General features: G+C 41.9%; 1 protein-coding gene across 1 annotated transcript; it reads right to left on the bottom strand.

Moving 5' to 3' along the window:
• Positions 1-1,261: 1,261 nt before the first annotated feature.
• On the bottom strand, positions 1,262-27,291 carry cuedc2 (CUE domain containing 2). The gene is made up of 9 exons (XM_084321441.1): positions 27,156-27,291; positions 25,104-25,198; positions 23,670-23,813; positions 17,922-17,989; positions 15,091-15,215; positions 13,028-13,201; positions 4,511-4,575; positions 3,277-3,337; positions 1,262-3,179 (listed from the first exon to the last, which is right to left on the bottom strand). Exons 2-9 carry the CDS (start codon positions 25,178-25,180, stop codon positions 3,033-3,035), a joined length of 861 nt encoding a protein of 286 aa, XP_084177567.1. The 5' UTR covers positions 25,181-25,198; positions 27,156-27,291; the 3' UTR covers positions 1,262-3,032.
• Positions 27,292-27,945: the final 654 nt, after the last annotated feature.

The following is a 27,945-nucleotide window of genomic DNA, read 5'->3' on the forward strand; positions in this document are numbered from 1 at the left end:
TTTTAAAATTGGCATTACATTTGAAAAAAAAAAAAAACACTTTAGGACTCGAAACACAAAGTTTCAAACTTACTTGGGACTTGCTAAACAATACCTTGGTCTCACCTCTGGAAGATACTATATAAAAAAGAATGATCTAAATGTCGGCAATAAGGTTCAATAGTTTATTTGGTCAACTATAAGTCTTAAAACCTTGAAGAAATATAGGATTTATAGTGAAGTGAGTTTCAAAGTGAACTCATTAATAATGTTGACGAGGTGGGCTGGCGGGGGGGCCAACAGAGGGTGAGTATTCCGGAATGTTGAGGCGGGGGTCAACGGAGGAGTATTCCGGAACGTTGAGGCGGTAAATGGCACTTTTGCAATATTGAGTAGGTTATCATTGTTTTATTGCTGTTGAAGGACGGTTGGTATTTGTGCCATTTTTAAGTGCTTTGAAACGGTTCATAAAGTATGGAGCATCATGGGAGAGGAGAGATGAAATGCACATACTTGTGACACATGTGCCAAAACAACTGTACTACTAACCATTAAACAAGAGTCACAATACTTAAGACAGATGTTTGGCTGCACTGTGACACTGGATGAAGAGTTTAACTTGATGTGATGTCCTGGAACTAGGTATAGAAAGTAATAATGATGGCGCTTACTAGCAAAGAGTTTTTACATCCTCTGGGCAAGTTTCCCAGACGTTAATGGGATTTTCTATTCAAAATGGAATAGACGTTTACTATTTAGTTGGAAGTAGGCCTGTATATTGTATTTATGTGGATATTTCTCTTTAGAATGTACACATTCGAGTTGATGGAGAAGCACGAGTTCCTCTTGAGGAAAATAATTAACTCAATTGAGGTTTAATTTTTCCCTCGTGTTGCGCTACACCTCGACAGTACTATACGTGCCTTGCTCTACGATAGCATGGCACACTTGGCACAGCGTGTCTTAAAAAAAAATATGGATTTTTATTTCAGGATCTATTCAGCTTTAAAGGGGTTTTGTGAAAACCTGCATGTCTCATTGATGGGCACCCGTTCATCTTTTTTTCTTTCCATATAGGTTTTCATGCTCCTGAAATTTGTTTGCAGAGTTTCTGGTGCACTGCTGAGAGATTGTGTTCATTTCTTGTGCACGTAGCTTTGAAATAAAAGGTTTTAAATGGTCTGCTCTTCAATTCGTGTCTTCAATCGGACAATATGGCTTGAATAAATAAACGAGACAGTCATCTAGAAAACTTTTTATTTATTATAAATCATGTGGGGCACACAAAGTATTTTAAAGCAAGGTGTAGGTCGGATTTTGAGATGAGTTTCAAACCAGAATGCTTTACAGTAACATCATAATACAGACACAATGGCTGCCAAATGTCTATAAATATCTCATAAAAATACCATACCAGATGCCGGTTCATCCTAATTTCTTAATTATAATTTTGTATAATAATTAAAAATCACAAACAATGCAATAATGCTGGTTTAGTATTATACAAAATCCACTGAGAACATAGACGAGATGAACTAAACTTGACGGGGGACTGTTTTATTTATTATTTAAATAGACCCTGTAGCGCCCAAATGCACCTGTCTCAAAGAAAAAAAGCCTTGGGAACATCTAACATCTGTCAAATCTAGACATCTATTATATATATATATATATATATATATATATATACACACACAAATAAAGAAAATGCTATTTTATTGAACTTGTCCGATTTGAAATGAAGGGGAAGCCTTCACCAAGCAGCATATATTCTAATATTTTACATTTGAACCCTTTCACTGCCACACTACAGAAGGTTAACCCTTTACTATCACACTAGCGATGGTATACCTGCTGTTGTGTGGCAGTGAAAGGGTTAACCTGTGTATTGTCGCAGTGAAAGGGTTAACCTTTTGGTAGTGTGGCAGTGAAATGGTTAAAAAGGGGACAACCTTAGTCCGAAAATGTATTAATTAGTGGAGCTGAAAGGAGTTTATAATTGCTGCAATGTCCAGAAGAACATTCACAGCACCAGTGAATAGGCAGAAACATAAATGGAACATATATTACAACAATGAAAATACAGTTATTCCTCTCTGCCTTACTCCATAATAGTTATATCAACAGCGAAAGAGAATTAGAACAGATGTAAAAAGAAAAAATAATAAACGATTGGAGAAAAAACTGATGAAAAGAGGTCAGTGCAATGTCAGGCCTGCTGTAGAACATTGTTAAAAGTTTAAAATACGGTTGCATGTAGATTTGTTAAAATAGTTTACAACACGGTTGCATGTAGATTTGTTAAAAGTTTACAACACGATTTTTTGATGTAGATCTGTTAAAAAAGTTTACAACAGTTATTGCATGTCGATTTGTTAAAAGTTTATAACACGGTTGTAAATTAACGCAAATAACAACAGTCATACAACAACAGTACATACAACAGTCAACATTCAAGGACAACGATGTAAATAAGTCATTGCGCCTTTTGGTTCCTATCCTTGACAAAAGCAAATATGTGATGTAATAATCTGTATATGTTTTGTTGTCTAAAATAAATACCATACAACATTGCCACCAAAATTGCACACAAAATAGGCAGAACCTAGGAGCAAAGAAACAATGATGTCAATAGTATAATGCAATAGAGATGTTTTGAACCAAGGCAGAAAATGGTTACAAGTATTTAAAATAAAGCCACTGATATGACCAGACAACATAAATACCCTTATTTGTGTTCATTACTATTAATCGATTTTAAGTTTGGTACGTAACGAGTTACCAATGGTATGTACTGGTAAGCTCTCCCTCTCATCTTCCAATCAGAAAACTCGAGTAGTTCAGAGTTCCCTGAAATGAGTCTGGCTGTCTCAAAATGAACCAATCAATAAAAGAAATATCATAAATCATCAAAAATCAGACTACACAGCACTACTAGGAAAAGTCACTGAAAAAAATCCAGGCCAAACCAGATGAATAAATAAAAAATAATCACACACGGCTAAAAATAAAATGTAAACGTTAAATGTCAACAGCTTGCTCTTTACTGTACATCAATGGAATCTGTATTTCCTCGCAGGCTTGAGGCTGACGTACGTCTTCTTCATATCCTCCGTCTCCTCTTTCTTCACAAGCTGGTATCGCTCCCCTTTGGTCGTTACCACCTGGTTGCCATGGTACCTAACAAGCTTCTTTGGAGCCTGCCGAATTGTACATATATTTTTTTTTATTTGTATGAAATACTTTACGAGTTAAGATTCTGAGATATCGATGGAGAGAGACTGTACAGGAACTTACGTCTTTGGGCGGAGCCGGCCTGTGTGTCGTCTTATCTTGCTCTCTGTCCACATGCATGTACCTGCAGGAAGAACAGTCATAAATATGAATTATCATCCTCTCTGTCCACATGCATGTATCTGTAGGGATGGGCGTGAGTACTCGTAGCTATGAGAAAAATCAAAAAAAAAAAATATCAATTATACATTTTTATGAATTTTTTATTTTTTTTATACATATCTTTTCACATGTATGTGTAAGATTATACCTGTTTGTTGGTTTCCTTAAACATATATACGTGACTGAACAAAAATAAGTAAAAAAAATAAAAATATTCTAATATTTATATTTTTTTTGTTAAAAAAATCGAGTATAGCATGTGATCAATCGATCTGGATTTTTCTTTAAAATGCCCATCCCTAGGAAGAACAGTCATAAATATTAATTATCCTCTCTGTTCACTAACATGTGATAAATATGAATTATCATCCTTATCATGGCATTGCATGTTTTAAATTCAACAGCTACTCTCCTTAACAAGGTTTTTGCATCCAAATGTTGCCCCGAGTCTCGACTACAACCCTGTGTAATCTGATTATTCTTTCCGTTTGGGACTTTTGAGTTATTCATTTTTTTTAATCCTCTTTTCCTCCCATCCCAATTTAGTCGTTATGCCAATTCCCCCCCTCCCCTACCTGGTCGTTGTGCGCATGTTCCCCCTACTGGTCGGTACAAGGGAACCCTGAAGTCCACCACATGCTTCCTCCGACACATGTGGAGACAGCCAGTGGCTCTCTTTTCACCTGGCAGCGAGGACTCTCATTGGTGAAGCGTAACGCGTGGGAGGTCACGCTGCCTTCACCACTTCCTGCCTTTCGCCGAGCAGGCGCCCAGACCTGACCTGTAGGCGTGGCTGTCCACAACGCCAGATTACACCTTAAAAAAAAAAAAAAAAAAAAAAAACTATTTCTTGATTCTTTATCATGGATGAACAAAACTTTCAATGCGAATGGCTGATTTGAATTCCAAGGACAAAAGATGTAGCTGTTTTCAAGGAATTCCAGGCCTTGAAATTTTTTGTGTCAAAAATCAAGCACTTTAAGCACTTCAAGGACCTTGTGCGAACTCCGTGTGTAGACCATCTCACAGAGGTGGAACAATTCCAAATAAATATCGACTCGACCACAAAATATTTTGGGTGACGGCAGAAAAAGAAACACTCGACCTCCCTACAGACGGGACAACTGGGCCTTACTTCTCCAGGATGCTCTCCTTCAGCCTCTGGTCTCCCTGCGCGGACGTGGGCTTCCCGTGGCTGACCTGAGGAGACGGCAGGACCAGACGGGTTACTGGACGACAGGAGAGACGGGTCTGGTCACTGGGAACAGTGAACCACTAGACTAGAATGCAAAACCTCTGAACCCTTTCACTATCACAAAGTTTCGACTACAGAAATTCTTAGTTGACGAGTAGTAAAACATTTTTGTGGATTTTTTTTTTTATACTTTTTTTCTCCCATCCCAATTTCGTATCGTCCAATTCTACCCTCCCCTGTCTCGAACGCTGTTAGGCCATGCCTCCCACAAGCCGGCTGCCATGTGGACGAAGCCTTGCATCACGTGTCCCCTCCGGTACTCGAGGAAGCAGCCGTCGCATCTTTTCACCTGCACAGCGCGATCTCTCAGCGGCGGGGGTCTGCGTTTGGAGGGCACGCTGCCCCCGTCGCTTCCTGATTCTGCTGCGCAGGCGCACCAACCGACCTGTAGGAGTCGCTGTCCACAACGTACGATCCCCACCCATCAGCTTTCCCACCCCTAACACTGCCAATTGTGTTAGTATGAACGACCAACCAAGCTGATGGCAATGCGGAGAGCTGGGCTCGAACCCAGCGTCTCCTGCATTGGTGGCGAGTGCCTTGCCCACTACATCACCTAGCCGCCCTTGTTGTGGACTAATTTAATGTTTTTTTTTATATCCTCATTATCAAGGATTGAAGCAATTTTATTTTTTATAATAATACACTGTGGTGACACTTATCACGCACAATTGGTGCAGACATTCACTGGACTTGAGGAGCAGAGGAATGCTCCTTTAAGCCTGGGGATTCTGGGAACGGTGTGGGTATTTGGTGACGTATATTAGGTCACCTGTCAGCTGTCAGCTGGCTGCTGTCACTTTGAAGTAGTAACGTTAAACGCCTCTGCACTCTGTTTTGATGTATGTAATTTATGTTGGGAAGTAAAGGAAAGACTCGACTACCGTCTCCCGTTTCATCCTTTCTTGCGATCCCACAACACTTTATTTGTAGAGCACCTTTTATACAGGAATTGCAGCTCAAAGTGCTTCACAGCAGTAAAAAAGACATAGAAAAAAGGCATAAAATGAGCACAGAATTGTGCATAAAGTGCAGACAAAGTGCAGGCATAAAGTGCAGGCATAAAGTACAGGCATAAAGTACAGGCATAAAATAGACAAAGTCAAGATAAGGCACAGAACATTAAATCACAATCTTTCATATTACGTTTTGCAGTGTTTTTTGTGCATAATGGACCTTAGATGTTTATGTAAGCAGTCACAACATGCATGTACAGTACTTTACGTAGCACCCACTCCACACACTTTATAGCACACTCACTTTAAACAAACACACCGTAGCACCCACTCCCCACACTTTATATTTATTGATGAAGGATTGCACTACAACTCGTACACCTTACTGTAAATTGTACCTAAATTGTACCTCATCCCATTTCTGCTTTGCACTATATAGTATTGTACATTAGTACACTGCATAGTATTGTATATTATATGGTAACTCAGTTACGTCTATTCTGCATCGAACATTGTACATATGTCTATACTGAACACTGTGACCTCATTTTCTACTTCTAATTTACATGCTATACTATGTTATTTGATACTATCTTGTCTAGCACAGTCTCTGGAGCGTAACAGTAAGAAGCATTTTGTATAAAAGTATTCTGTACTTCTGTATGACAACTATTAAAGAAACTTGAAACTTGAACTACTGTATACTATCCACTTTATGTCTCCCATCATGTCCACAGCTTCCAACCCGGCACCAGACAACATTCTCAGGAGTTCTTAATGCAACACGACAACCCAAAACGGTGTGGACAACACGCATATGGATCCACTTTTTATTCAAGATTTAAAAGAGGAGATCTCTAGACAAAAGACTTGTGATGAACGGGACGGGACGCCTCTAAGGTGAGGAAACGAGGAGGCGTCCGACTGAGATATTATATATTATATTTACAACTTATGTCTCATATACACCCATTAACTCACAGATGGTGGAGGCAACCATGCAAGGTGCCAACCTGCTCATCGGGAGCAGTTAGGGGTTAAGTTAAGTGTCTTAAGCCTAAGGTCTGCTGACCAGCTGCTGCGGGAGGTGCCCAGGACCAGGCTCAACACCAGGGGGGACAGAGCTGCTGCTGGAGGAGGAGCCCAGGACCAGGCTCAACACCAGGGGAGACAGAGCTGCTGCGGGAGGTGCCCAGGACCAGGCTCAACACCAGGGGAGACAGAGCTGCTGCTGGAGGAGGAGCCCAGGACCAGGCTCAACACCAGGGGGGACAGAGCTGCTGCTGGAGGAGGAGCCCAGGACCAGGCTCAACACCAGGGGAGACAGAGCTGCTGCTGGAGGAGGAGCCCAGGACCAGGCTCAACACCAGGGGGGACAGAGCTGCTGCTGGAGGAGGAGCCCAGGACCAGGCTCAACACCAGGGGAGACAGAGCTGCTGGAGGAGGAGGAGCCCAGGACCAGGCTCAACACCAGGGGAGACAGAGCTGCTGCTGGAGGAGGAGCCCAGGACCAGGCTCAACACCAGGGGAGACAGAGCTGCTGCTGGAGGAGGAGGAGCCCAGGACCAGGCTCAACACCAGGGGAGACAGAGCTGCTGGAGGAGGAGCCCAGGACCAGGCTCAACACCAGGGGGGACAGAGCTGCTGCTGGAGGAGGAGCCCAGGACCAGGCTCAACACCAGGGGGGACAGAGCTGCTGCTGGAGGAGGAGCCCAGGACCAGGCTCAACACCAGGGGAGACAGAGCTGCTGGAGGAGGAGCCCAGGACCAGGCTCAACACCAGGGGGGACGGCGCCTTCGCTGCCCCTCGGCTCTGGAACAGCCCCCCCCCCCCCCCCCCACATAAGATCTCCCCAGAGCCTAGAGAGGCTTTTAAATCACTGCTCAAAACGCACCTCTTTTCCCCCTGGCCTTTGACCAGAGCTAGCCTGCCACCTTTGCTGCTACTCTGGACTTTTCATAAAATGTATTGTCTCTTTGATATTGCACCTTGTCTCTTGTTTTTTTCCTTAATTGTACAGTGCCTTTTCTGTAATTTGTGTGTTGTGTGGGACAGGATAATAAAAAACAAGGCGGTTAGCATCGCAGGCTATGATAGCAACAAAGATCTAGCTGAAGCACTAAATGGTCTTTATTTAAGATTCAACACCCATGACGACTCTGCAGACGAGAGGGAAAGAGAGTGCTGCAAAGAGACCGCTCGCCCTGCCGTTTATCAAACCCGATATCGGATGCTCATGACGATGAGGCAGTATTATTTCAGAGCAATAACAAAAGAAAAGGGCCAGATTGTATCACAGGAAGGCGGTGTTCAGAACAGCTCTGTGAGGAGTTCTGTTATATATAGTTAGGATGTCTCTGGAGCAGCAGCGTGTTCCTGGGTTATGGAAGGAGTCCGCTGTCGTCCCTCCGGCTAAAAGCAGAGCCCCTGAGGAGTGAATGACTTTAGAGACCATGGAAATGGAAATGTAGACCAGTGGCGTTGATGTCACTGGACATTAGGGGTGTAACCGTACGGTACACAAAAACCACGGTACGGTACGTACCTCGGTTTTAAAGTCAAGGTTCGGTACGGGTTTTCGGTACAGTGGGGGAAAGTTTGGCTTTCCACGTTCCACTCAGGGGTGATGTAGTGTGCAGTAACTAATTGTACTTGTAGGGCCGTCAACAAATATTCTATATTGAAATTAATAATTGACTCGTTAAAAAAAGAAGAAAATAAATTATATTAGATTGTGAAAGATTAGATCGTTAGTGGTTAACTCATTGACCGCCGGGAATTAGTCGGGCCCCGTTCTAGCACGGCCACGCTTTAAAAGATAGGAGTGCGTCACCTTGTTTGTAGAGCTATAACTATATTATAGCTATATGGATACAATACTATGGCCCATTTGACATCACCTATCTATTGTTCAATATGTGAAAAAGAATACATTTTTCCATCCATACGTTCCCGTGTTATACCGTGGTGAATATAAGTATCGTTATAGCGTGGTCTGGGGTAATTACCGAAAGGCTGAGTAATAGGCTTATACGTCAATTCTACTATAAACGTTGCCGTTTCTTGCATGTACACACGCTATTATTCCCAAATCAAATCTATATCATAGGTATTATGTTCCATCATGAATGCATGAAAAGGGGGGGGGGGGCATTTCTGATTATTTGATTGGCAGTAACGGTATTCGTATTGAACACTAAAAACGCTTATCAGCCCGATCGGTATAAAAGCATTGCACGATCAAGCTAAAATTTACGTCAGATAGTTCTTACCTGTGATCGGGCGTATTCCAAAAATAATATTCCAATTGTTTGATCGCCATCTGGTACATCCGATGTCCATTTGGTCCACGGCATTACCCGCCACAACATAATGAGTAAAAATATCGGAAAAAAAGGACAAATTATCAAATAACGTATATATACATGGTTGGCGTTCAACGGTTGTTGGCCAGACACGTATATAAACGTTGTTGGCTGGGATTGAGTTAACATGCCGTTGTATTCGTTCGGTACACAGCCGTACTGAACCTAAGGTCCAATACTGAAATGGTTCGGTACGGATACGTGTACCTTTACACCCCTACTGTGTATGTATGTATGTATGTATGTATGTATGTATGTATGTATGTATGTATGTATGTATGTATGTATGTATGTATGTATGTATGTATGTATGTATTGTTGTTTTTAAACAAATGGGAAATTGATTAATATTATTGTTAGGAGTCAGAGGAACAGTAATAGTTAACACATTAATTGCCAATAACGAGTATACTCGTTATTGGCCGCCATGTGTTGAGTGCCAACAACAAGTAAACTCGTTGTTATGATCGTTATTCCTTTTATTCGCTATCATAATTCATCCAGGAAGCCTCCGGGAGCCAGCTGGACCCTGTCTGATATTGCAATGCCTCAATACCGACCGCCTGGTGGATTTCGGGCGAGTTACACTCTAACCCGGAAGTGGCGCTCGGTGCATCTGGGAAAAAGCTCCGCCAGAGATATCTTGTAACGTGGATCAATATACACACCTCGAGTGCATGGGATCGCTTTCGAGACGCAAGAATCAATTTGCTTTCGGCGTTTATTGCGTCATACAAGCGGAAAATGGATCTAGCAGATCGAAGTCAAATAATTGGAATTTCATTTTCTCCAGACGCATCTAACGTTATTTCCAGCTCGATTGTCCATTTATTTCATTGCAATCTTTCTGATCAACATATGGTGTCTTACTAAAGAAAGCCGTTAGTGACAATCAAGGAATCATAAACGACCCCCCCCCCCCCCTTTCCTTCACGCATGATGGAGCATAATGTATAGCGATCATATGCATTTGAAAATTGTAATATAGCGTGTATAGGGACGAAACGCCAATCGATAATGTATAATACGCGTCAGGGCCTATAGCGTGCGTTCTAGAAATTACTGCTATACAGTCTAAAAACATACTTATATTCTCGACGGTACTAACACGACAATGTATGAATGGAAACATAACGTTCCCACATCCGGAACGATAGATACCCGATGTTGAATGGGCCATAGTAACGTCGATATAGCTATAATATTTAAAAAGTTATAGCCCTGCAAAGAAGGTGAGCCACTCCATAGGCTTACAGCACTGGCAGAGAGTGGTAAAGATGGGCATACTGCGTGGCACCCAATGTGTTAAGAGTCATCTTTTGTACAGTATATGCTGGTTTTCATGGAGACAAATATACATGAGTTAAGCACCGATTGCTAACTGTGTGGGAATGAGTGTCAGTGTGTGCGTGTGTGTGTGTGTGTGTGTACTCTGGAAGCCAGAACCGACCACGGATAAAAAGAAATATCCGCTGGTGTTTCCGACGGACACAGAGGTGTGTGGCACGCGGTGGAAGGAGGAAGTGGGGAGGGGAGGGAGCCTCGGCACATGGGAGGACTTCACCCCGAGACGGATATCTATTCCGATAAAACCCATCAACTTTGTTTATTTACAAAACCTGTTATTGGTTCCGTCACCGGACCAACCAGAACTGTACGCCGGTACAGACTGCCACCCGGGAAGCCTCTCGCCCGCGGCTGGGTATCCCCGTGCCACACGATACGGTGAGCTAACCCTGCCGTTACTTCCATCTCTTCTGACGGTTTATTCCGTTTCCTCATCTTTTCCCCTCAATAATACCACACTTCAAATGTTAGCTTGGATTACAAAAACGACACACCCCTAGGCTTTGCTCTAGTTTGTAACAATAGGGAAATGATGTCAATGTTTTTACAAGTTGTAATATTGAATCCGTTTCTTTGATTTCTTTCCACGATTGCTTGGTACGGTAACCTGAACATTAAGAGATTAAAATCCACCTCAGCGCACTGTTGTAAGGCGATCGGTGTCCCACAGCCCACAGGCCAACATGGACAGTTTAGAACCCTTCACTTTTTTTGAGAGTTTGAGACTCTACCCTCGGGTCATAAATTAATAATACTAGTATAATAGTATACCATAATAGTACCCTGGCTTAAGTGCCATGGGAGTGAAAACCCCTTTGTTCCCTGTGCAATAACCCTGCTCAATTTGTACATGTAATTTAACACTTTAAATATCGTTGCCTGTGCAATAATAACCCTGCTCAATTTGTACATGTAAATGAACCCTTTAGATCAGTGGTCCCCAAACTACGGCCCGTGGGCCGGATCCGGCCCGCCTCCACATTTGGCCCAGCCCCCTAGAGTGTTTGTTAGTGTTTGATATTTTTTGTTGGTTTTTAGTACTTTTAAACATCCATTTTTAGTAAGTAGTAGTTTTCATTTGATCCTATAATTTTTTCATTCACCGATTTGTGGACTTTTCTTTTTAGTGTCCTGAAAGGCGCCTTATAAATAAAATGCATTATTATTATTATTATCATCCAGGAGGGAAAAGACACTTTGGATAGTAGGGAGTGCATCTCTGCCTGTCCTGGCCAGGAAACACTTTGCAACTGTGATCTCCTCTGGCAGTAGTTGGATATTGTAATGTGTGGCGAGGGGTTGCAGCAATTCCACTGAGAGAAACTGGTCTGAGGCTGGATAACATGCCTGTATGCCTCTCATAAGTTGTTATCCAACTCATGCGAACCTGCTCTCAAGCTCTTGCAGCATTCTGTCGAGGACTGGATAGACCAGTCTCAGCTGATCTCCTGAGCTGAGGTCTGAGCTTGTGCCACAAGATGACTCAACTACATACTCGTCCATCCTTTTCTGCTTCCTCCTTTGGCTGGTAGTATGTTCCTCAATCCCAAGGCCATTACATATGGCCTTTGTCCTGTCATACATGTCCACTGCCATCTCTGAGGTGCGATAACCTTTTGAGTGTGTCCTGCACTGTGCTTTTAAATAGTACAGAGCTAGAGCTAGGTGGTCTGTAGGTACTGTATTTTTATTTCATAAATAGTGTTATTTATTTCATTAATAGTGTTATTATTTATTTCCTGACTTTTTTTTCTGTGAAGATCCCAGAAAGGGTTATTAATATTTGGTTATGTGTGGCTTTCTGGAAAACAATAAATGTTTACGTTTAGACACCCCTGCGATCGTCACACTTTTTCTGTTACAAACTGACCCCGGCCCCCACCAGAGAAGGGAAAAGTTATGTGGCCCTCACAGGAAAAAGTTTGGGGACCCCTGCTTTACTGTTTTTATCTCGTGCCCCAGACTGCAAGTCAAGTTTCCCTTCTGGGATAATACAGATGAACTGAAGCTGAGATTTCAGCAACGCAACCACTGCTGCTGTTCTCTAGTGCAGCCGTCGAGTTTAAATACTCTGGACCAGTGGTACTCTGACTGACTGCACTGTTTGTTCTCTAGTGCAGCCATCTGTTCTCTACGCTACCAACGACTCCTCCGGACAATCTCATGTTACTGCCAACCTTACGTTACCCGACGTTAACCTAATTATCACGTTAACATAGTGTAGCTCGTCCTGTGTACTTCATACTCGCTGCCTCGCTGAAAGTTGTTGTTCTTTCAGCTGGTACTGCCTCAAGGTTTTCCTCATGTTCTTCTTCATTGTTAATGTTAGTACCGTGGGGAATTTCATATAAAAGGGACGTCTGTTTCACCAATACTGTAGGGCTTTGTGTGATTGTTGTTACATTTGCAATCGTGTGTCACCAGAAGGCCAGAAAATGCACTCGCACTCTCTCGTTACAGGACAGGGTGGCAGTAGTCTATGCATTCATTAAGTCCACACACTAATGCATATTCACTTGCCACATTATATATATATATATATATATATTCTTTTACCGGCCACGATGGCTGTCAAGATTTATATTACCCGGCAGCGGGGTTAGGGTTAGGGACTCACGTTGAGCGGGGTTAGGGTTAGGGACTCACGTTGAGCGGGGTTAGGGTTAGGGACTCACGTTGAGCGGGGTTAGGAACTCATGTTGAGCGGGGGTTAGGGTTAGGGACTCACGTTGAGCGGGGAGGGGCTGAGCTGGACGTCTCCCTCCACGATGAGCCGCACCGCCTCCTCCATGTCCCCCTTGGCGATGGACAGGGCGCTGCGGGCCTCCGAGAGGCCGCACTGGGGGAACATCTCCAGCAGGTGGCGCTCCCGCTGCTCCCACACCGGGACCTGCACCGGGACCTGGACCAGCAAAGGGTTCAGAATCAGGGTTTCAACAAGTTACAGCCCCATCTGAGGATTTGATTGGCTGTTTTTAAATAAAGTGCGGCCGCAGGGTTAATAACATTAACGTTAGAAACAAACATACTAATTCAATTTGTTGGACCTGCGAGATTTGTACTTTGAAGGTCTGCATTTTAAATGTAAGGAGAAAAAGTATGTTTTTTTCCTCTGAAATGTAATTGAGTAAAAGTACAAGTATAGAAACCTAATAATACTCGAGTGAAGTACAAATCCCCAAAAACAGTACTTAAGTATTGTAACAAAGTACAATTACTCAAGTACTTTACACCCCCGATACTCAGCCCCTCCTTAAATCTAAGATAAGGTTAATGTTGCTATAGGGAGGTGTAGTGGTTACTTCCTGGTCTATAGGGAGGTGTAGTGGTTACTTCCTGGTCTATAGGGAGGCGTAGTGGTTACTTCCTGGTCTATAAGGAGGTGTAGTGGTTACTTCCTGGTCTATAGGGAGGTGTAGTGGTTACTTCCTGGTCTACAGGGAGGTGTAGTGGTTACTTCCTGGTCTATAGGGAGGTGTAGTGGTTACTTCCTGGTCTATAGGGAGGTGTAGTGGTTACTTCCTGGTCTATAGGGAGGTGTAGTCATAGATATCTATAGAACACTAGATAGCTTAAGGCGGAGTCACCAGCGTCACTGAACCGCCGCCATCTTGCCCCAGTCAGCCTTGAGTGAGAGTGAGTGAGCTGCACAGACAAAAATACTCATAACTCGCTGAAATATTGACGGATTTACAAACGGTTGTGGTTTGCTATAAACATCAAAGATGTAGTTATGATACTGCATACTTATAAAAAAAAAAATTTAAAGATGTTTTTTTTAACAAACCGCTGAATCATAGCCACGTTAATAATGCTTGTAATAAACCAAACCGTTTGTAAATCCGTCAATATTTCAGCGAGTTATGAGTATTTTTGTCTGTGCAGCTCACTCACTCTCACTCAAGGCTGACTGGGGTAAGATGGCGGCGGTTCAGTGACGTCGCTCTCCATTGGCCGGCAGCGCGGGTAAGCTATCTAGTGTTCTATATATATCTATGGGTGTAGTGGTTACTTCCTGGTCTATAGGGAGGTGTAGTGGTTACTTCCTGGTCTATAGGGAGGTGTAGTGGTTACTTCCTGGTCTATAGGGAGGTGTAGTGGTTACTTCCTGGTCTATAGGGAGGTGTAGTGGTTACGTCATTGTTGTTTCCGGCCGGTCCACCTCGCTTGAAATTGCAATGTATTTTCAATGGACACATCTCTAAATTGTCTCGTTTAAAACAAATAAAGCATGAACATCGGCATGGTGTACCTTTCTGTGTGTATTCATCCACAAGCTATAGCTCAACATGAAACAATTCGCAATTAATCGTAAAAAATTATTATGTATAATTTTATTTCAACCAAAAATGCTTATACAATAATGTTAGTGATAGAAGGGAACTCATTTTGTGTAAAAATGGAAAGCTTGCCAATGTTCATGAGGCAGAATTATTACCGTAGCCGATAATACATTTTCCCAATGATAAATCCCTACATAGGTGGACCTCGCGGGAAACTAAAGTGACGTCAAACTACACCTCCCTGTTACACCAGAGCCGCTCACTTTTATTAAATATTTTTTGTCCCCTTTCCCCATCACCCTTCAAGAGGCCCTTTTGTCCTCTCGCCAGGCCGTCATTGTAAATAACTATTTGTTCTTAACTGACCCGCCTGGTTGAATAAAAGGTTAAACAAATAAATAAACAGCCGGTGTAAAAAAAATAAAAAAGCATGTAATAATCATACTTGAAAAGCACTGAAACGGTCCGTGGGCTGAAATGAGCTGATGGGGAGATTTGAGTTGAATACCTTGGCGGTGGCGCCCTCTGCCTGTGGATTGAGGCACTGCGCCTCTCTCTCCGGTGGAGGTACGGGAGGCGGGGCTTTCACCAGAAGCTCGTCTGCCCTCGGTGCCTTGGGCTCAGTGTCTTCTTCTGCACCAGAGAACATGCAGGAATAACATCAGTAAACCCTGGATATCAGGCCCCTGACTCCACTGAATGAGCGCCGTTGTTGACGAGACAGGTCATGAGATCCACGAGATCCATCCAACGGCTCCTTGTAAACATTAATCCGCCTCTTCCTGACAAAATAAACTCCTCGTCCAATCGACAGTCATCTCTCGCCTCGACTACTGCAATGCTCCCCAACCTACCTACTAAGTCAGCCCATGTCACCCCACTTCTCAGGGACCTGCACTGGCTCCCCATCGCTGCACCAATCTGCTTCAAGGCCCTCGACCTGCCATATCGCGCAGCGAAGGGAACGCCAATCTTCCGCCGTCGACGGAAGACACTTCTACAATTTTTTTTTAATTACCAACCTTCTTACTGTCCTCTACCGTCATACACTCTTCCTAATATACTAACATGCACTCGACACTGGAGCACTCAAGTTTGAACACTTTGATGAACATGGTTACTCAGCTGATAAGAGTTGTGCCCTTCCTGCTGACTTTTGCTTTGGATAAAAGCATCAGCTAAATGAATAAATGTAAATCTAATGTTCACGAGGACGTCGTCCTCGGAACTCTGTTGCCTGCACTCGATTCATAACTACCTACAACGGCCCTACACTGTAATCATAATAATCATAACTACCTACCTCATACTATAGTTTACCCATATAACTCTGTATGATAGCATGTACAATAGTGTTGTATATACATTTATATTTACAGCATATATATCCATATCTGTCTGAATATACCCGCATATAATCCTTCTATATACCTACTAATACACCTCCGAGAGACAGCCCATTCTCAATCTAGCACCAATCCTCCTCACGCATTGAGAGAGGAGGATTGGTGTGTGTGTGTGTGCATTCGCCACACTATGAGGGGGGGGGGGGGGGGGGGGGAGTTGGGAGTTTTGAATAAAAGTTAGCACGCAAAAAAAAGTTCTGCACGCACGTTCCGTTCCGTTGGTGGTTAACGTACCGTTGCATTCGTTCTGGTACACAGCGCGTACAGTGCTCAAATGTGCACGTGCATTTTACCAGAGGGGCAAGTAGAGGGCAGATTATTCTACCCCATGCAAATACTAACAGTGTGCAAAGAACAGTTTTATATACTGTAGGGCTATCAGGGCATGGAATTATCTTCCAAGTGACATACGTGACATAAGAGGTGTAGCAAGCTTAAAAAATTAATTAAAATCTTACATGTAGCCAATATTGACAATGCTGAGATATGCAATATGTTACCGTTGATGTACATATTGAGATATAATATGTTTGTGTGTTAATGTTGTTGTGGTTCCTCGGTTGGTACGTCTTGCTATGTTGTGTTTCCTTATTTGGTATGTCTTGCTATGTTTTAATTGTATTATGTTTTAATTGCAATGTATATGTTGTAATGTTTTAATGTTGTCTGGGACCCCAGGAAGACTAGTTGACGTCTCGGCGTCAGCTAATGGGGATCCTTTGCTAATAAACAAATAAACACCCCTAGTAGATACTATAATAATAATAATAATAACTTCGTTTTATATAGCGCCTTTCAGAGGACCAAGGTCGCTTTACATACGGGGGGGGGGGGGGGATAACAAATTAACAAACATAGTGGACAGACACAACATATACATATAAAGTGAGAAAGTTAGGGGTTGAAGGCCAAGTTGAAGAGGTGGGTTTTGAGCAGTTTTTACTCTTACTAGTTACACTGCTGGCCAGTATGACTTACTATACCATAGTGTCTTTATACCTGTATCACTGTACATATTAATACCAGTATGACTTACTATACCATAGTGTCTTTATACCTGTATCACTGTACATATTAATACCAGTATGACTTACTATACCATAGTGTCTTTATACCTGTATCACTGTACATATTAATACCAGTATGACTTACTATACCATAGTGTCTTTATACCTGTATCACTGTACATATTAATACCAGTATGACTTACTATACCATAGTGTCTTTATACCTGTATCACTGTACATATTAATACCAGTATGACTTACTATACCATAGTGTCTTTATACCTGTATCACTGTACATATTAATACCAGTATGACTTACTATACCATAGTGTCTTTATACCTGTATCACTGTACATATTAATACCAGTATGACTTACTATACCATAGTGTCTTTATACCTGTATCACTGTACATATTAATACCAGTATGACTTACTATACCATAGTGTCTTTATACCTGTATCACTGTACATATTAATACCAGTATGACTTACTATACCATAGTGTCTTTATACCTGTATCACTGTACATATTAATACCAGTATGACTTACTATACCATAGTGTCTTTATACCTGTATCACTGTACATATTAATACCAGTATGACTTACTATACCATAGTGTCTTTATACCTGTATCACTGTACATATTAATACTACAACTGATACATCTGATTAGCACCATTACTCAGTAATACTAATTTATATATTTTATACCCAGTTTAATCACCTGTACATTGTATATTATTACTATTGCACTTTACTGCTACATTGTGGTTGGATGGCGAACTTCTTTTCGTTGTGCTACTGTACTTGTGCTGCATGATGACAATACATTTGAATCTAATCTAAGTGCATTACCTTATTATTATTATTATTATTATTATTATTATTATTATTATTATTATTATTATTATTATTATCATCACCTGAGCTCCGACTCCGCGCTGCAGCTAGTTTTGAAGCCAGGCTGAACATCATCTCACAGACTTTGATGCTGTGAAAAGAAAAAAAGAAAGAAAATAGAGTAATAAGAATAACAGAACAACGTCATACGGCAGGATCTGCAGTTTATAAGGATGATAACAGGGTTCCCACAGACATTGCTAAATGAAATCCAAGCACTTTTTTAACAGGCATTTAAAAGGATACAATTGACTTTTAAATGCTGTTTTATAGAGAAAGAAAATCTGATCCAATATGTATGGCTTAAAACCAATTTCCGACAATTAGTTAAATTAAAACAATTCTATTTCTTGATTCAGAACAATTTTATCATGGATGAACAAAACCTTCAATGCGAATGGTTGATTTGAAATTCAAGGACTTTTTAAGCACCTTGTTAAAAATTGGCTGTTTAAGGATTTTCTTCTCGAGAATTCGAGAATCAAACACTTTAAGCACCTTGTGCGAACCCTGTGATAATGACAGCTGACGGTCTGGTTTCCCAGTTTATAAGGATGATAATGACAGCTGACGGTCTGGTTTCCCAGTTTATAAGGATGATAATGACAGCTGACGGTCTGGTTTCCCAGTTTATAAGGATGATAATGACAGCTGACGGTCTGGTTTCCCAGTTTATAAGGATGATAATGACAGCTGACGGTCTGGTTTCCCAGTTTATAAGGATGATAATGACAGCTGAAGGTCTGGTTTCCCAGTTTATAAGGATGATAATGACAGCTGACGGTCTGGTTTCCCAGTTTATAAGGATGATAATGACAGCCGACGGTCTGGTTTCCCAGTTTATAAGGATGATAATGACAGCTGAAGGTCTGGTTTCCCAGTTTATAAGGATGATAATGACAGCTGACGGTCTGGTTTCCCAGTTTATAAGGATGATAATGACAGCCGACGGTCTGGTTTCCCAGTTTATAAGGATGATAATGACAGCTGAAGGTCTGGTTTCCCAGTTTATAAGGATGATAATGACAGCTGACGGTCTGGTTTCCCAGTTTATAAGGATGATAATGACAGCTGACGGTCTGGTTTCCCAGTTTATAAGGATGATAATGACAGCTGAAGGTCTCGTTTCCCAGTTTATAAGGATGATAATGACAGCTGAAGGTCTGGTTTCCCAGTTTATAAGGATGATAATGACAGCTGACGGTCTGGTTTCCCAGTTTATAAGGATGATAATGACAGCCGACGGTATGGTTTCCCAGTTTATAAGGATGATAATGACAGCTGACGGTCTGGTTTCCCAGTTTATAAGGATGATAATGACAGCTGAAGGTCTGGTTTCCCAGTTTATAAGGATGATAATGACAGCTGACGGTCTGGTTTCCCAGTTTATAAGGATGATAATGACAGCTGAAGGTCTGGTTTCCCAGTTTATAAGGATGATAATGACAGCTGACGGTCTGGTTTCCCAGTTTATAAGGATGATAATGACAGCTGAAGGTCTGGTTTCCCAGTTTATAAGGATGATAATGACAGCTGACGGTCTGGTTTCCCAGTTTATAAGGATGATAATGACAGCTGACGGTCTGGTTTCCCAGTTTATAAGGATGATAATGACAGCTGACAGTCTGGTTTCCCAGTTTATAAGGATGATAATGACAGCTGACGGTCTGGTTTCCCAGTTTATAAGGATGATAATGACAGCTGAAGGTCTGGTTTCCCAGTTTATAAGGATGATAATGACAGCTGAAGGTCTGGTTTCCCAGTTTATAAGGATGATAATGACAGCTGAAGGTCTGGTTTCCCAGTTTATAAGGATGATAATGACAGCTGAAGGTCTGGTTTCCCAGTTTATAAGGATGATAATGACAGCTGACGGTCTGGTTTCCCAGTTTATAAGGATGATAATGACAGCTGAAGGTCTGGTTTCCCAGTTTATAAGGATGATAATGACAGCTGACGGTCTCGTTTCCCAGTTTATAAGGATGATAATGACAGCTGAAGGTCTGGTTTCCCAGTTTATAAGGATGATAATGACAGCTGAAGGTCTGGTTTCCCAGTTTATAAGGATGATAATGACAGCTGAAGGTCTGGTTTCCCAGTTTATAAGGATGATAATGACAGCTGAAGGTCTGGTTTCCCAGTTTATAAGGATGATAATGACAGCTGAAGGTCTGGTTTCCCAGTTTATAAGGATGATAATGACAGCTGAAGGTCTGGTTTCCCAGTTTATAAGGATGATAATGACAGCTCACGGTCTGGTTTCCCAGTTTATAAGGATGATAATGACAGCTGACGGTCTGGTTTCCCAGTTTATAAGGATGATAATGACAGCTGACGGTCTGGTTTCCCAGTTTATAAGGATGATAATGACAGCTGACGGTCTGGTTTCCCAGTTTATAAGGATGATAATGACAGCTGAAGGTCTGGTTTCCCAGTTTATAAGGATGATAATGACAGCTGAAGGTCTGGTTTCCCAGTTTATAAGGATGATAATGACAGCTGAAGGTCTGGTTTCCCAGTTTATAAGGATGATAATGACAGCTGACGGTCTGGTTTCCCAGTTTATAAGGATGATAATGACAGCCGACGGTCTCGTTTCCCAGTTTATAAGGATGATAATGACAGCCGACGGTCTGGTTTCCCAGTTTATAAGGATGATAATGACAGCTGAAGGTCTGGTTTCCCAGTTTATAAGGATGATAATGACAGCTGACGGTCTGGTTTCCCAGTTTATAAGGATGATAATGACAGCCGACGGTCTCGTTTCCCAGTTTATAAGGATGATAATGACAGCCGACGGTCTGGTTTCCCAGTTTATAAGGATGATAATGACAGCTGAAGGTCTGGTTTCCCAGTTTATAAGGATGATAATGACAGCTGACGGTCTGGTTTCCCAGTTTATAAGGATGATAATGACAGCTGACGGTCTGGTTTCCCAGTTTATAAGGATGATAATGACAGCTGAAGGTCTGGTTTCCCAGTTTATAAGGATGATAATGACAGCTGACGGTCTGGTTTCCCAGTTTATAAGGATGATAATGACAGCTGACGGTCTGGTTTCCCAGTTTATAAGGATGATAATGACAGCTGAAGGTCTGGTTTCCCAGTTTATAAGGATGATAATGACAGCTGACGGTCTGGTTTCCCAGTTTATAAGGATGATAATGACAGCTGACGGTCTGGTTTCCCAGTTTATAAGGATGATAATGACAGCTGACGGTCTGGTTTCCCAGTTTATAAGGATGATAATAACAGCTGAAGGTCTGGTTTCCCAGTTTATAAGGATGATAATGACAGCTGAAGGTCTGGTTTCCCAGTTTATAAGGATGATAATGACAGCTGAAGGTCTGGTTTCCCAGTTTATAAGGATGATAATGACAGCTGAAGGTCTGGTTTCCCAGTTTATAAGGATGATAATGACAGCTGACGGTCTGGTTTCCCAGTTTATAAGGATGATAATGACAGCTGACGGTCTTGTTTCCCAGTTTATAAGGATGATAATGACAGCTGACGGTCTGGTTTCCCAGTTTATAAGGATGATAATGACAGCTGACGGTCTGGTTTCCCAGTTTATAAGGATGATAATGACAGCTGAAGGTCTGGTTTCCCAGTTTATAAGGATGATAATGACAGCTGAAGGTCTGGTTTCCCAGTTTATAAGGATGATAATGACAGCTGACGGTCTGGTTTCCCAGTTTATAAGGATGATAATGACAGCTGAAGGTCTGGTTTCCCAGTTTATAAGGATGATAATGACAGCTGAAGGTCTGGTTTCCCAGTTTATAAGGATGATAATGACAGCTGAAGGTCTGGTTTCCCAGTTTATAAGGATGATAATGACAGCTGACGGTCTGGTTTCCCAGTTTATAAGGATGATAATGACAGCTGACGGTCTGGTTTCCCAGTTTATAAGGATGATAATGACAGCTGAAGGTCTGGTTTCCCAGTTTATAAGGATGATAATGACAGCTGACGGTCTGGTTTCCCAGTTTATAAGGATGATAATGACAGCTGACGGTCTGGTTTCCCAGTTTATAAGGATGATAATGACAGCTGACGGTCTGGTTTCCCAGTTTATAAGGATGATAATGACAGCTGACGGTCTGGTTTCCCAGTTTATAAGGATGATAATGACAGCTGACGGTCTGGTTTCCCAGTTTATAAGGATGATAATGACAGCTGACGGTCTGGTTTCCCAGTTTATAAGGATGATAATGACAGCTGCCGGTCTGGTTTCCCAGTTTATAAGGATGATAATGACAGCTGACGGTCTGGTTTCCCAGTTTATAAGGATGATAATGACAGCTGAAGGTCTGGTTTCCCAGTTTATAAGGATGATAATGACAGCTGAAGGTCTGGTTTCCCAGTTTATAAGGATGATAATGACAGCTGAAGGTCTGGTTTCCCAGTTTATAAGGATGATAATGACAGCTGAAGGTCTGGTTTCCCAGTTTATAAGGATGATAATGACAGCTGAAGGTCTCGTTTCCCAGTTTATAAGGATGATAATGACAGCTGACGGTCTGGTTTCCCAGTTTATAAGGATGATAATGACAGCTGACGGTCTGGTTTCCCAGTTTATAAGGATGATAATGACAGCTGACGGTCTGGTTTCCCAGTTTATAAGGATGATAATGACAGCTGACGGTCTGGTTTCCCAGTTTATAAGGATGATAATGACAGCTGAAGGTCTGGTTTCCCAGTTTATAAGGATGATAATGACAGCTGACGGTCTGGTTTCCCAGTTTATAAGGATGATAATGACAGCTGACGGTCTGGTTTCCCAGTTTATAAGGATGATAATGACAGCTGACGGTCTGGTTTCCCAGTTTATAAGGATGATAATGACAGCTGAAGGTCTGGTTTCCCAGTTTATAAGGATGATAATGACAGCTGAAGGTCTGGTTTCCCAGTTTATAAGGATGATAATGACAGCTGAAGGTCTGGTTTCCCAGTTTATAAGGATGATAATGACAGCTGAAGGTCTGGTTTCCCAGTTTATAAGGATGATAATGACAGCTGATGGTCTGGTTTCCCAGTTTATAAGGATGATAATGACAGCTGACGGTCTGGTTTCCCAGTTTATAAGGATGATAATGACAGCTGAAGGTCTGGTTTCCCAGTTTATAAGGATGATAATGACAGCTGAAGGTCTGGTTTCCCAGTTTATAAGGATGATAATGACAGCTGACGGTCTGGTTTCCCAGTTTATAAGGATGATAATGACAGCTGAAGGTCTGGTTTCCCAGTTTATAAGGATGATAATGACAGCTGACGGTCTGGTTTCCCAGTTTATAAGGATGATAATGATGACAGCTGACGGTCTGGTTTACCCGAAAACACAATTAATATCCTGATGGATTTGAAAGTACAGGTCAGAATGATTCTTTCCAAACACTAGGAACAAGAGAGCCTAGACTAATGTGTATGATTTAATGGACAGTTGGACACAAATGTCAACATACAAATCTAAATTGAATAAATAAATAAATAAAAAAGCCCAAACAAATAATGTTAGCCAATAGAAAACCTGCCCTAGTCAAGTAGTCATCTCAAAGACTGACACTGTCAAATAAAGGCCAACACTTACATTCCCTTTTAATAAGAATAACAGACCGACGTAACAGATATGACAACAATGTCAAAGTATAGCAATATCCGAGTGCAGAGTATAGAACGATATAAAGTCAAGATTTGTTTCTAATCACCCACCCGCCCGCCCAGAACAGAGAATAATACACTGTGGAAAAGAAGTGTGCTCATATATTTGCCTGTCAATGTCAGCGAAGCCAGGTATGTACGCCTCCATCATTTCCACAAAGACCTCGACGTCAAAGTTCTCCTCCACGCTCTCCTGGGAGCCCAGGTCCTCCAGCACCGCCGTGATGTAGGAGAGGAGCACGTCGTCCAGCGCGCTAAAACAGTAGAACAGAGAGTTACTAGTGATGTAGGAGAGGAGCACGTCGTCCAGCGCGCTGAAACAGAGGTAGAAGAGAGTTACTGGTGATGTAGGATCATCATCCACTAGTCGTGGGGGGAAATATCAATACAGTATAGTATCGCGATACTTTGCGTGGCGATACTTAGGGATGGGTACCGAATTCGGTACTTTTGAGGTACCGAACCGAAACACGTCGGTACTACCGAGTATCGATTCAAGTGAGATACAGAGAAAAAAATATATATATATATTTTTTTTATGTCAACGTTCACACGCACAATATATGCTTACCTAGGATTTGACTTGATTCAACAACAAAGCAGTCGGAGCAATGGCAAGCCGAAAACAGTTGAAATTGTAGTTATTTGAAGTTTGGATTTTTTTTTACGACTGAGGTAGGTAAATTAAATTTCTTGAGACTAAAGTACAGAAAAAAGGTACCGTTGGGTACCGGTATCGATTCACAGGTACCGGTTCAAATGTGAAAGGTACCCATCTCTAGCGATACTGTATCAATACAAGGACGCCAAGAATCTTATTTTCTTTTATTGTATAAGGAAGTTGCATTGTTCATTTCAATACCTGTAATAGTACAGTAGTCCACACACGCACGCACACGTGTGCCTTCAGTTAAGTTGGAATATGACTGTAATACAAACAGTTCAGTTTGTCAGGTACATGCAACACAGATTACAGTGTTGACATCTGTCTGCTTGAGAAAATACCATGTTCTGCAATAAAAATGATTGAAGTGAGATGAACAGACTGAACACCGTATTTTATTAGATAAAACACGTTGACAAAGTGTTACTTTGCAGTTGAAAAAAGGTAATAAATCGCAATATTAATATCGCAATACTCAGCACATCGCAATATATTTAGTATCGCAATACTATCGTATCGTGACTCAAGTATTGTGATAATATCGTATCGTGAGGCCTCTGGTGATTCCCACCCCTAATATATATCCACTGTGCTGAACAGTAGAACAGAACACCATCCACTGTGTTAAACAGTAGAACAGAACACCATCATGCTAGTAAGAATTCACAATCGAATGTAGGACGTCTTTTCATTGGGACCAGCAATGGCATTTGCAAACACATGTTTTACGACTCTCTTTCCATTTCTCTCTCTCCAGTGGCGGCATTGAAGCATGCAGGGGGCATACGACTCGCATAAAGAAGATGCCTCCGCTCTTGTTCCAATTCCGCAAGCTTGCAAAAGTGTGTGTTGTAATGTCCATGCATTCATCGTCGCTCACCTGAGATCTGCCTCGGGGATGAAAGCCTGGAGGAACTCGTGTAGTGCGTCGTGGATTATTTTGTGGAGGTCCTCCATGGTGTGTTCTCCTCCTAGCTGTGTGCAGATGAGACACTGTGATCTTGAGCGGGAGTGATTTAATTAAACCACCAAATAACCAAATATCACTGCCAGCACTAGTGTCACTGGCTGAGTAACCTCGTTCCCAGTTTTATCTCATCCGTGAGATAAAGACTGGTAAAGCACTACGATCGAAAGTGTGAATTTCCGGTGTATGTACTTCCCCTGGAAGCTGCCTCCAGTCCGAACGGACCAAACTTTTTCCGAATCCTGTCGGCAAACAAGCTATAGAACGTCCCGGTCATGTAGTCAATTCTTCAGGCAAAGCCGCTGCAGTGGCTTAAACGAGGAAATATTGTGCTGCACTTCACACGTTTCTATAATTGTTTTGTCGAAACCGGAACGCCTGTAGCCGGTACTTCCGTTTTCACACTTTAGGAGGCATAGCTTTACCAGCCTACTGGCTGAGCCTGTTACCGTAATGACGGTTTGAACAGAAGCTCATAACTAGTGAGTTTACTGATAACCGATAACACTATCAGCATCACTCGCATGATACCCACAGCCGTAAAATAATGTGAGTGCCTACCCTCCTTCAAAACCGCTCTCAAAGAGCACCTGCGGGTGGCTGCAATTAGAAACTGGCCCCGGTAAATGTCCAACCCCCTCGAATGTTTTTTTTTTTTATGATATCTTTTTCTGAAACAGTACTGTATATTTGTATGTCTGGTATGTCATAAATGTCTTGATGAAACAGTACTGTATATTTGTTGTATGTCATATATTGTTTGTTTAACCTTTATTTACCCAGGGTAGGTTCGCTGAGCACAGATGCTCTTTTTCAGCTACGCCCTGCTTCACATTCACACAGTTCCATTCATACCTGGGAGCTGCCCAGTACAACCACAGTCTGACACCATTGGCAACTGAGCAACTCCACTGGAGCAGTTACGAGATATATGTTATGATGAATTGAAAATGGGGGACCCTGGTGTAAACAAGGCGAAAGTCTTTCTCTGGTCTGCATCCCCTTAACAATTGTTTGTATTGAGCCATACTGTATTGTACCCATTCTGCAATCTGTTAATAAAAGTTCCAATCAATCAATCTACAATCTGCACTAGTAATAAACAATGTCATTTTTCCATTGCAAGTGTGGTCCACAATCAAATAATGATGTTGACAAGTGCAAAGCGTTAGCTAAAAACAACGCTTTGACCCCCCTCCTCCCCCATATTATAGTAAGTATTGATTAATTGAAAACTGTATTAACAGATTGCAGAATGGGTACAATACAGTACAGCTCAATACACACAATTGTTAAGGGGATGCAGACCAGAGAAAGACTTTCGTCTTGTTTACATCAGGAGGTCCCCCATTTTACATTCATCAGGACATACATAACATACAGATAGACAGTACTGCTACATCTAGACATTTATGACATACCATATTTTTGCAAATACAGTACTGTTTGTGATACAAAAATAGTCCAGAAAAAAGAGTGTATATACATTTGACGAAGAAACTGTACATCATTCATGAATTGAAAATGGGGGACCCTGATGTAAACAAGACGAAAGTCTTTATCTGGTCTGAGCTGTACTGTATTGTACCCATTCTGCAATCTGTTAATAAAGTTTTCAATCAATCAATCGATCAATCAAATGGCAAACCATCGACGAGCCAACTGCTTTGTTTTCATCATCTATCCAACAACCAACGTTCACCAACACTGCTAACCTACGACCTCCATCCACAGCGAGGTAATAAACGTGTATCGATATGCTGCTCACGTTAAACAGGTTAATAAACTCTGATGCATAATTAATAACGGTAACGTTAGCAGCTCAACTTAGGTTAGTTAGCAGTCATGTAACGTTAGCAACGTCAATGTTATCGAGCTAAAAACAGCTAGCTAGCCAGCTAACTAAGCCATTGTTAATGGCTAATGTTCGTTGGTAAACGCTATAATTGAATTAAGCAAACTTACTGTCACAGGGTTGAAAGGCTATAGTAGGGGCATGTAGCTATAGATAAAACTAAAAGGTTTCTCTCTCCAAGTAACTTGTCTGCCAGGAGGGAATTGTTTTGTTGTTGTTGTTTGGAAGCTCCCTCTCTGCTGCTCCTTGCTCAGTTCAAATCACTGTGACGTCACTTCCTCATTAAAATGTAAACACAACCTCGTGTGTAGACCACCTGACCTGATGAATGAATTAATGAATGATGAATGATGAATGAATGAAAACTTTATTTAACAGATTGCAGAATGGGTACAATACAGAGTGTCTGGTCAGTAACATGGGTCTCTCAGTCCCTCCGCTTTGCAGTAAACAGTCATCACTGATATAGAGTGTCTGGTCAGTAACATGGGTCTCCCAGTCCCTCCTGCTCTGCAGTAAACAGCCATCACTGATATAGAGTGTCTGGTCAGTAACATCTCCCAGTCCCTCCGCTCTGCAGTAAACAGTCATCACTGATATAGAGTGTCTGGTCAGTAACATGGGACTCCCAGTCCCTCCACTCTGCAGTAAACAGTCATCACTGATATAGAGTGCCTGGTCAGTAACATGGATCTCCCAGTCCCTTCACTCTGCAGTAAACAGTCTTCACTGATATAGAGTGTCTGGTCAGTAACATGGGTCTCCCAGTCCCTCCTGCTCTGCAGTAAACAGTCATCACTGATATAGAGTGTCTGGTCAGTAACATGGGTCTCCCAGTCCCTCCACTCTGCAGTAAACAGTCATCACTGATATAGAGTGTGTGGTCAGTAACATGGGTCT

This window comes from Notolepis coatsorum (genome assembly GCF_963971535.1).
Source record: "Notolepis coatsorum genome assembly, chromosome: 9".
NCBI classification, from domain to species: Eukaryota; Metazoa; Chordata; class Actinopteri; order Aulopiformes; family Paralepididae; genus Notolepis; species Notolepis coatsorum.